We start from the raw sequence: 10720 nt of genomic DNA, 5'->3' as shown, positions 1-10720 counted from the left end.
TACTGAATTTATATCAAGGAAAATCCAGCCTACTCTAAAATATCACCTTAATTTGGCATGAAAACCTCTGTCTGGCTTCTGGTATCACACTTTCCTTGTAAGAAAAGATCTGGGAAAAAGACGAGAAACAGTTTGTCTGCCAAACATATTTGCCAAAATGCAAAGATGCTCCTGACCATATGTTTTCCAAAACGAATTGTTAATTAAATATCAGTGCATCCTAGGCTCTTTTTAGGTCAATCTATGCTTCCTAAAACAATCTCACACATGGCAAAAGTGATGGAAACACTTGATGTTATAGCATATATTACTTTGTTCAAGCTGCACTTCTATTATGACAAGATTTCACAAGAAATGGACCCCCCCCCCAGCAGAGCCACACACTCTCCTTTGGAAAACTGTTCAAAGTAGAGTCATACAATACAATACCCTTGGCCATATCAAATTAAAAGAATTTCCTGTGATCAGATCAGAAGAGCAACCTTCAAATGTAAAAGGGGCCGTGAGATTCTCCGCCCAGTGGTTGTTTTCCCCATTAAGAATCAGGATTCAGCATGCCTTTAAAATCCTTTTAATTAAACAATAATCTTAAATGATAACCCCCCTCCTGCAATTTATCTTACAAATTAGATTAGATGACTCAATTAATTTACGTAATGAAAGTTGTATTTGATGGGATCATTTAATAAACTCATATGAGGAAACTTATGCAACTTTTTAGAATTTTATCCTCATTGAATAATCACACTTCGGTCAAACTTATCAAGCAACAAACATTTCTCAACACAAAAATCACTTTTTAAAGAATGAGGATGATTTTTATTTTTCATACACGTTTGCCTCTTTCTCCCTATCTTTGCTTCTGTCTCATGTGTTATGTGAGTGCATCATATATACATCTGTGTGTGCACACATGCTACATGCATGCATGTATGTGTGTGTAGATCTAGCCACAGTCGGATTCCTCTCTTTAGTTATTACATTTTACTTCCTATTACTTAAGTACAATAGCAAATGGAGCTCCATGGAAAGAAGATGGCAACTTCAGAGGCCCACAAGGAAACTGAACACATAGTGTTAATCTAAAATAACAACAGTGGTTATGTACAGTCAACTCTGCTACAACATAATAAACCATGAGGCTTTAATTTTGCAAACATCAAGCTCATATGAATGATGTGTATGGTATCGAGTATGCATAAGCCTATTTTTAAAAACTTGTTTTCTAAAGTAATATTCCATGTTCCTGCCACGAGAATAGAGAATGAGCTACTCGATAAGGACTGGGTGTCACTTCCTGAAGACTCTGATTCCCTGGGGTTCAGATACCACTGTGCCGTGGGTGGGCTCAGACTCTTTAAAGCACTAGCAGGACCTGATACTGCCTGTTCTTTAATGTCTGCAGAAGGATCCAGAGAGCGCTGTTGGACTCTTCTAGACACTAACCTGTTCAGTGGTATTAGTCTGCCAAAAACTCATATAGGAGCAACCACCCAAGTCACTGGTTTTGATGTGGATGTTTAATCTGGGAGGAGAGAACAGGACAGAGACAAGGGACAGTGCAAGGGCACTGTGCCTCCCCATGGCTGTGCCCCCCACAGCAAGCCTCTGAGAGGGGACTGGGCAGCGCGCAGAGAGAACAGGAGGGATGACAGCAGACTCAAGTGAGCTATGGAACATCAAAACGTCAAGGTGCCATTTGATTTTAAGAGAACTGTATGGTCTTTTAGCGAAGTAACTTTTAGAATGAACCTTCCATTTTGAATATGAGTCTAAACTTTTTCCATGACAAAGTGACAATTTCAAGGACTCATTATTAAATATTCACATTTTACATTCACACAAGACTTATTCATTAAAAGTTTTATATGCCTTGCTTTTATTTTGTTCTTTATGCAAAGATTCAATAAATTTTCCAAGAATACAATGAGGAATTTTTTTTAACTCTTTGACATTGTTTGAACTGAGACTTGAAGTTCTGAGGCTGACAGGGTGCACACCTACAGCTCTTCTCAAAAGGCCAGACGTCCGCTTCCCTTAGTGTGAAGCCGGCTCACCGCCCTCCACCACAGACGTGGAGCGTTGGCTTTTCCATCACTTCTGACTCTCTGATCTTCATGACACTGGTCCTGAGGCGCTGGGCTACAATTCAAGTCAACCCCAAGGAGGTCACACAAGAACATTCACAATAGGAAAGTGTAAAAACCTATTTATAGCCAAGGACGCCAAAGCAACAATGGTGTGAGAGCCAAAGTAGAATAGCACAAAAGTACCGTGTCAAACCCTCAGAGAATGACGCCGTGGAAAGCACCCTCTGAGCAGTCTTGGTCCATTTCTTGTAAGGCCTGGGCAAATCAGCCTGCTAGAAAAGGACGGGTGGGGGCTGGGGAGTCCTGGCCAGCTGACTTCTGAACACGGGCCCTGCTGGCTGCACTCTGGCTGGGTGTGTGTGCTGAGACCGTGGGAAGTCGTCTGCTCGCGCACACACACACTTGACGTCAGCTTCTCCAAGGTTTTCACCCCAGCTACCACGTGTAGGTTTTCCCCCCTCAAAAATAAAAGGAAAAAAGTCAAAGAAGCAAGATGAGACTCGCTGGTGGGACGACTGGCCCTGCTGTCAGCCATCAGTCTTCACGGGTGGCTTCTCAGAGGTCTCTGGGGCCGCTGGCGAGGCTGAGATCCACTGGGCACTCTCCTCCCCTCGGATCACCTTCTCCCACTGACTGAGGTTATCCCTGGGGGCAGAAGACAGAGGTGACGATGAAAAGAGAATTTCTGCATTCGTCTCCAAAGCTGACCAAACAGCCCTGTGGCCTGACTGGGCACAAGGCTTCTTGGCCCCTGGGATGAGCTGGTTGGGCTGCACCAGCCATGTCTCCACAGAAAAGGCCTGGGAACCACAGGGCACTGGGCACCTCACCCCCACAAGCTCCAGTCTCAAAGACAAAGCCACTCAAGGGTCAGGAAGTGCTATTTCTTAAGCATTTGGAGGGACTGACCTTCAAGGGAGTGAGCCCTTGAGGTGCCTGCTGGGCTGTGCAAGATGAGGAAAGGCAGGGATGGCAGTGCAGGAGGCCACTGGGCTGTGGCAGAGTAGGACCCAGGCGTTCACACTGCAGGCTGGACACAGGGCTCCCTCTGGAGGCCTGGAGACTCTCCTCACCATGCTTCAGATCTCATTCTGAATACTGTGTCACACACAAAATGAAACTGCCTGGCACAAACTCTTAATTGTCTTGCTACGGGAAAGCCTCACTTGTGATCTGGTGCCTCCCGTCTGAAGTGCAGGCTGCTCCTCCCGCAGCCCTCTGGTCTCTCTCAAAGCCCTCAGTTTGAATGTCACAGGCAGGTCAGCCTGTAACCGTGGGATGGCAACTGCTGCAGGACCACCAGGGTGCTCTGCATGGCTAACCCTGCAGAACTCCTGGAACACTCCCATCTGGACTTTGCTTTCTGTTATGCAAAGTCAAAATCAGAAGGGAACTTTGACACTGGCAAACAAAACTCATACAAGGCACAGTAAAAACTCTTTCCACAATTTTCTTTTATTGATATGATAAGACACCTTCAGACAAAAGGGCTTCCTAAAATATAGACTGAAGAGTGCTACACTTCTAATTTCCACACCATAACATGAAATAGCATTTTCCCAGACTCAAGGTTTCCTGGTGCATTGGAAAAAGGAAGATGCTACATTTGGCATGTTTCCTTGAATACCGACGACACATGCTGATTTTTTAAATTCTAAGATTACAGCGGCCTTAAAGAGATTATGTGGTTCAGTCATGTCTGCTGCAGAAGAAGGTGTCAGAGCCACCATGATACTGTGTCCTGCATTCACAGAGCTGCCCACGGAAAGCAACTCCACCATCCGCAGCCAGGGCCACAGCAGCTATGCACTCCTCCCACTTCTAAATATTTAGCATGAAACAGGGAATTCTAAGCTACATGCTGGAGTTAGATTGATGCTCCAATTTCTCTTCAGTGCGCCTGACTTCCACAACGGGATCCCACCAGGAGAGTCCTGGTCACATGCCAGCCTCCCATCGTGGCTGAGCCCTGTGCACAGGGCCGACTCCAGTAAACCAATCACAGCTCAGGCTGGCCAAGGCTCCACCCAACTAAGGCGGGTCCAAAATCTCCCCAGGAGGAGCAAGGAAGGAGAGACCCTATCTCACATAGGAAAACCATCATTATTTTATGCTGCTGGGTAGGCTTTGCCTGTTGTCCTTAAAAAATAATCCATAAAGTAAATCTCAACAGCAGAGAAGGGAGAGCCTGTTCTGGTTCTGGTTCTGTGTGCATTGGCCGACCGCGTGTCAGTCCTCGTCCTCCCAGAGTGCATCCGTGCCCATGCCCATGCCCATGCTGGCTGTGGTACATAGTCAGGAACACCATGGGGCACCTACTCACAGGCTTTCCTCAGAGGAACTTCTTTTAAAAGTTAATTAAAAATATTCTTAAAATTTTAATGTTCCTAACTGAATTGAATCCTCAGGAAAAAGTGAGGGAAGGACAGAGAGTCTGAAGCTAGAACAAATAAGAGATGGCTTAAATTTCTTTTTGGAAGAAAAAAATACTTAAATAGGAAGGGGCTCCCCATTCAAGTTATCTCTTTTTTCCATTTAACTCATTAACTATGACTTAAGATAAGCCTCTTTCCTAATAAGCATCCATGAACAGAGATTACTGTTTGGACTTTTTAAAAAACAGGATTGGGTGGGACCTCTACAGGGTTACAAACACCTCCTGCTCCTTCCTGGATGATTTTGTGAGTGAGGTTTTCACATATGCTCATGTGGCACATGTAAGGAACTACAGTGGCTGTGAGATGAGCTTGGGCATCTCCTGCTGCTACACCTGGGCCTTCCCTGTGGCATGTGGCCTGGTCTCCCATGTCCAGGGAGGAGCCCCCATCAGCAGAGGCCATTTATAGGGCTAAGCAGAGTGTGCTCTCTCGGTGCCCAGCCAGGCAGCACAGATGTAAGGGGGCACTGCCCCCTGAGCAGAAGGGTCTCCACAGCTGACCCCGACTCCGTCAGCAGGCCTGCTCCCCACCCCGTCCTGTCTGAGGTGCGGGATGAACTGCCTGACACCAGGTGGTGTCTAAGCTTCACCTCTGATGGGCGCTGAGCTGCAGGGGAGAAGGAGCTGCGAAGCTGGCCGCCTGGACCCCCAAGACACTAAAAGAGGGAAACTTGATACCTAGGCAAACCTAGAGCCTCTCAACTCATGTTTGCTGTAAACTGTAGATAAGACACATTCATAAGTTGACGGAATGAAAAGTCCTACATGGAGTCTTGGTTGTTATTTGCTCTGGATTTCTCTTGTCTTCTAGATCACATTACAGCTTGAACCACTGTACGTACCTGCATGCTTTCAGCAGAGGCTCGGTCGGGGGGAGGATCTGGGTCAGCGTGGTGTAGCAGGGAATGGCCACGGCATTGTAGAACCCAAGCTGCCTCCGTGCAAAGTCATGGACAAGAAACAGAACTGCCCATTAGTGATCTAGTCGACCTCAATTTCTGTTCTCAAGTCTAATAACTATAAATTAAATCTTCTAGTTGTGCTGCATGTGATATTTGGGCTCAACGACTAGTACTGCTGAATGCAGTTTAAAATGCATTAAAATACATCCTAGAAATAAAACAAATAAGAAAAAAACATATTACAAAAGTCTATATCCACTGAGATCTAAAACCCAAGTTGAGCTACAGGGGATCTACTGATATGAGTTAGGCTGTTGCTGTTGCTGGTTAAGCTCAGTACTCCAATGCAGGCATTTCAGAGCTAAGTCTGTTGCTCTACAGGTCTGACTTGCATCCAGCCCGATGTTCAGGTGTCACCGAAGTGTCCCCATCTACTGTGCACTATCCTTGGAGTGGGCACCTGATGGCCTTCTCCTTTTATTTTTTACCTGTGATAAACGTTATTTACTATATCATAGCTCTCTGGTGTTATTATTCTCTCAAAATGCTAGATTTAATAGTTCTAAATTCCCCGGTAAAAATATTTTAAAGAACACTTTATCAGGAATTTTAAATCACTTGCTAATAGATAATACTGCGTCAGACTGGAGGCAAGATGTAAAAGATCCTGAGACTGGTGGCAGAGAAGGCAGGCGGTCCAGCCACCAAGACCCGCCCAGGATGGGCTAGCTCCACTCACCCCTGGCCCACGACTGCCCAAGTGCCAGCAGGACTCAGGGCAGGTTCAGGGGGAATCCACAGGCCACAGTTTACCAATTTCTTTAAAAAACTGAGCATCAAGGACATGCATCAAAGGACAGGGGAGTACAGAGGCCCCGCAGTGCCTTTCTGCCTTCTCCTTGGCACGGTTCCTGTCAGGGCCATCTTCCTAGGACAGTGCCTGTGCAGCTTCCTTCTTAACTCCAGACCTCATGCAGAGATCCCCTGATTCTAATATTTAGCAGGTGTCATGAAGTAGAAAGTCCCAAGAAAGAGAATAATTATTGGAAAGTAGAGAATTGCATTATTATGACAAAGAATATGTTCATTGTACTCAATAACTGGAGAGCAGCATAGTTGATAAATATTAGCTGATCACAGAGATATTTTATCACACTATAAAAGGACTCAAAGTTTTGGCCCAAAGCAAGCAATTCTAAAACAAACTATTCTCCTACTCAAAACACAAAAACATAACCTAAACCCTGAGTGCATCAGGGAAAAATTTTCAGCCCTCCTATATAGTCTATTATGATAACTGTTTAAACACTTGGAAAGGAAAATTTATTAAGATTCTTTTCTTAAACCATGTAACAAGACAAATGCCAAAAGAATTAATAATCAAACGTAAAGTGATGAAACAAAGAAGAAATAACTGGAGAAAATACAGGAGCGAGTCTAGTCAGGGTGGGAAAGGACTTTAAAATACAACATAAAAAACAAACCCCAGGAAGAAACAATGAGTCGCTGTAACCCCAAATAACTCCATGAGCAGCGATAGCAGGCAATCCTGTTTGTGTGTGTGTTTGTGTGTGTGTGTCTAGCATGCAGAAGAGGTATGTCAGGTGCACTGTCATGTAAGAAGGAAAAAAATGAACCACCCAAGGCAATTGCCAGGAGTAAACCACTCAACTTCCCTGTCAGGCCAACCCTCTCTGAGCCGTGGACTTGCCCACATTAAATTTAAAAAGAGCAGGAACCTAGAGAACCTGTCCAGAACCACCATACCGGGAGGATCTGACATGCTTCTAAGCAAATTCTATAAGTTTTTGTCCGTAACTTTCTTCCTATTGTGTCATTAGAAGATTGGTAGTTTAAGTTGGTCTCATAACTGAGAAAAACATCACATACACACATGTACCCCATTGCAAAAGCTCTCTTAGAATATTAAAAAATCAACATGGATTACAATGAGTCCTGGAAAGACAATCATTAATGTCAATTATTGTTAAGAAAAAACTTTATAAAATACTAAGCACTGGGCTGAGGTTGTGGCTCAGTGGTAGAGCACTCGCCTGGCACTGGGTTCGACCCTCAGCACCACATAAAAGTAAATAAAAATAAAGGTATTGTGTCCATCTACAACTAAAAAACATAAAAAATACTAAGCATTATTTTTGAGGAAAAAATAGACCTGACACAAAATCCATGATGCTACTCTCAAAAAACAAAACAACACAACAAAAACTTAGTTCAGCCAATGACAGAGTGTGTTAACAATTCGAAGTCCTCCATCCCTGGGTTTCAGGTCAGAAGAATCTATTGACGGCAATGCCATCTGCAGAGAGCTGGGCTTCCTAAGCTCCGTCTTCTGCCACCAAGCTGGGGTAGGCAAGGTGGTCTCCAGCAGCTCTGCGTCCAGGAGCATGCCCTCCTTCCTGCCCTCAGGTAGCCACACCCTCCAGACTCCCCACCTTGGTTTGCAGGGTCAGAGCTGGCCCTCCATCCTCAGTGGGAACACCAACTTTTGGATTCTACTTTTCCATCCCTCAAGTAAGATTCCTAAGAGTGTGTAAGCTTGTGCAGGTTCAGTCAAGTGGATGGTGGTTCAAGGGTATAGTTCTTCTCCCAGTTCTCAGTCCCTGAAGGATAAATCCTTGACTTTCCTCATCAGTCACTAGACCTGGGATGACCCACTTGTCCCTCTACTCTGCAAGGTGTTACAGCTTTCTCTTCGTGAATGATTTTACACCCACATGAACAACAAGTGGACTCCCCCAACTCATACCTGCCCCTGTGGGACTTCATCCTTCTTGTCTCTGTCCATCATAGGGATTGGCTGTATTCCCAATTTCTTCATTTCATCGCCCTAAAATAAAGGGGAGGGAGAAATTATTCTCTTTCAATTTTCAAATAATCATAAAATGTTGGTATTAACAAGTTATGCCCTTTATTATTTTTTTTCAAAAAATATTGCTGGATACTGTCTTGAGAAGAAGTACTGGGGACTGAAATGGAGCAAATTATATTTCATGCATGTGTAATGATGTCAAAATGAACCCCATCATTATGTATAACTACAGTGCATTAATAAAAATATTTTTAAAATAAATGTGTCAAAACAATAAAAAGCCTAACAGCATCACTATTTGGCCTTTATTCAGATGCTCTCCTGCACAGAGTCTCAGTCCTCTCTCGGCCTTCGTTGTGCTGATGCACAGTTAGTGGGAGTTACAGCAGGGGAGAAACAGTGACAGTGGGGAGGAGCAGTAAACCAGGGACAGAACGGAGCGGGGTAAGCTGGGCTGTGGAGAGGACCACTCAGCAACAGTCTGAGGACGTTAGGAAGGGACACCAAAGCATCACCTAGTTTATAATCACGGTAAAATCTGTGTAAAGATTTCTCACATTATAGGCTCTGGGCTAATTTGTAAGCATTATTTCATGTAATCCTCATGAAACAATATGAGATGGATGTATTATCTTCATCTTATAGATTTAAAAAATTATCTTGCTTTTTATTTGCTAAAACTTGTTAAAATCTTCTTCCTTAACATTTCCTGAGTTTCTCCTACTCCCCACTCTTCCCTACCATTCCTTTAACAGTTCAGTGGTGTTAACTAGGCTTGCTTTCGGAATCGCGAGAGTGGCCTGGGTCTTCCGAGGTTTGCTGAGGGAGCCCTGCAGTACCCCAGAGCAGCAGGCCCTGAGCACTCTGCGCGCGGCCAGGCGCGGTGCTGGAGAGCCACTCCGGCTGGCTGACGTCACTTTAAGTGTTAACATCAGTGGTTCCAAACCTTTCTCTGTACCATCCTAGGTGAGTGAAACCCATTAAGTTCTTTGATCTCAAGAATTGTAAAAGTAGTATAAGTAAACAGATTTTTAAATAAACACCGATTTGAATATTTCTTAAAGCAAGGACAAATGCCCAAAAGGAAAGCAACCATGTGCTGTGGACCAGGTCTGTAAGGAGGGCTCCCAGGGACAGAGGGCACTGGCTCTGCTCCCTGCTGCCAAGTTGACTTCTGTCACAACAGCTGCAGAGAATGTGAAGAAGGTACTGACATAATCAGAATCATCATCAACCAGCTGCCTGGGGCCACATACTAAGTGCCAAGCAGGCTTTAATTAAATCCCAAGCAAGGTGGCTGAAGACCAGGCTCTCTGATCACTGTGATTCAGATTCTGCAAGGAAGCCGGTGGGAAGGGGAAGAGGCCCAGGCCTGCTCTGGTGGTGGCTGTAGCAGGAGTGTGAGGTGGGGCTGGAAGGAGAACTGTGACCCTAGGTGTGCAGATCAGACCTAAGGTAACTGTGTTCCTGTCTCTTCCACAGACTACGAGGGAAGTCCTTGAAGGCTGTGCCCAGGAGCACGCTGGGTGTTACATCCTACTAGTGGACTCAATATTATCAATGAGCTGGATAAAGGGTAAAGGTCACCTTGCAATTCTGACACTTGTTGATTCACATTTAACATAGTTGGTTAAAAACGAAATATATTTAGGTAAAATTATGTGCAAAACTAAGTGGTATTTATAGAAAGTACAAGTATTCTGGGTTACACATGCAAATTAAGCTGGCTGTGATAGTAGTAAGCTAAACATTACAGTTCAGACAAGAACATCTAAAACAATCTCCTTAAATGAGTCTGACAGTACCTAGGTTCTGATACACACACAATAAAGCAAAGAAAGGAAGTCCTGCAAAAGCACACATGCACAAGGCGTAAAGTAGTTGGGAAAAGCAATGGCAGGCACACAATCAACTCGGGCTGTGGGCCTCAGGCAAGGACATTCCCTGGCGTACCACTGTGAAACAGTTCAGCATTATTATCCTTTCTAGTCAACCTGTGAGTGATTTTTAATTTTACATTTTGTTAATTCTCCTGCCTACAAGAGATATGTGGCTGAATCCTCAACCACACAACTCTTTGCTCTCCAAATTGACCTTTACATCTCTACTCCAAGAATGAACCCAAAGGATTTATCACTCTTTTTCATAAAGTAAAATTTGAACATGCAGACACATAGGTATTTGTGATTCATTTGAACAAGAGAATTGTATTTACTTTCTTTCAGAAAACAAATTAAGGAATACAGAACATTAATGATAATTTAAATAATTCAGTCAGAGAAACATGCTAACAAAAGTCATGTATGCGTTTGTTTCAGGAAGATCATGATCTAAATTGCACACACTCCACAGAACTCACAAATGTGTAGGTGTTGTGCCCACTGGCATAGCCACGCCTTCTCGTGTGTCTGGGGGCACCATGATTATTCTCCCATTTCTCCCCACAGGTAAATATAGCCCA

At 44.2% G+C, this 10720-nt stretch overlaps 1 protein-coding gene across 8 annotated transcripts in view; it reads right to left on the bottom strand.

Moving 5' to 3' along the window:
• Positions 1 to 555: 555 nt before the first annotated feature.
• Pde10a (phosphodiesterase 10A) overlaps positions 556 to 10720 on the bottom strand; it is a 522815-nt gene continuing 512650 nt past the window's right edge. For all 8 annotated transcript variants that reach the window (XM_048805848.1, XM_048805853.1, XM_048805854.1 and 5 more), the window contains 3 exons: positions 8197 to 8277; positions 5370 to 5458; positions 556 to 2735 (listed from right to left, as the gene is read on the bottom strand). In XM_048805848.1, the coding sequence (XP_048661805.1) occupies positions 2618 to 2735; positions 5370 to 5458; positions 8197 to 8277 (288 nt within the window). In that variant the 3' untranslated portion in view covers positions 556 to 2617. The remainder of the gene's footprint in view (positions 2736 to 5369; positions 5459 to 8196; positions 8278 to 10720) is intronic.

This window comes from Marmota marmota, unplaced genomic scaffold (genome assembly GCF_001458135.2).
Source record: "Marmota marmota marmota unplaced genomic scaffold, marMar, whole genome shotgun sequence".
In the NCBI taxonomy this organism is placed as follows: domain Eukaryota; kingdom Metazoa; phylum Chordata; class Mammalia; order Rodentia; family Sciuridae; genus Marmota; species Marmota marmota.
The sequence above is the reverse complement of the archived record's forward strand: the minus strand, read 5'-3'. Positions and strand labels throughout refer to the sequence as shown.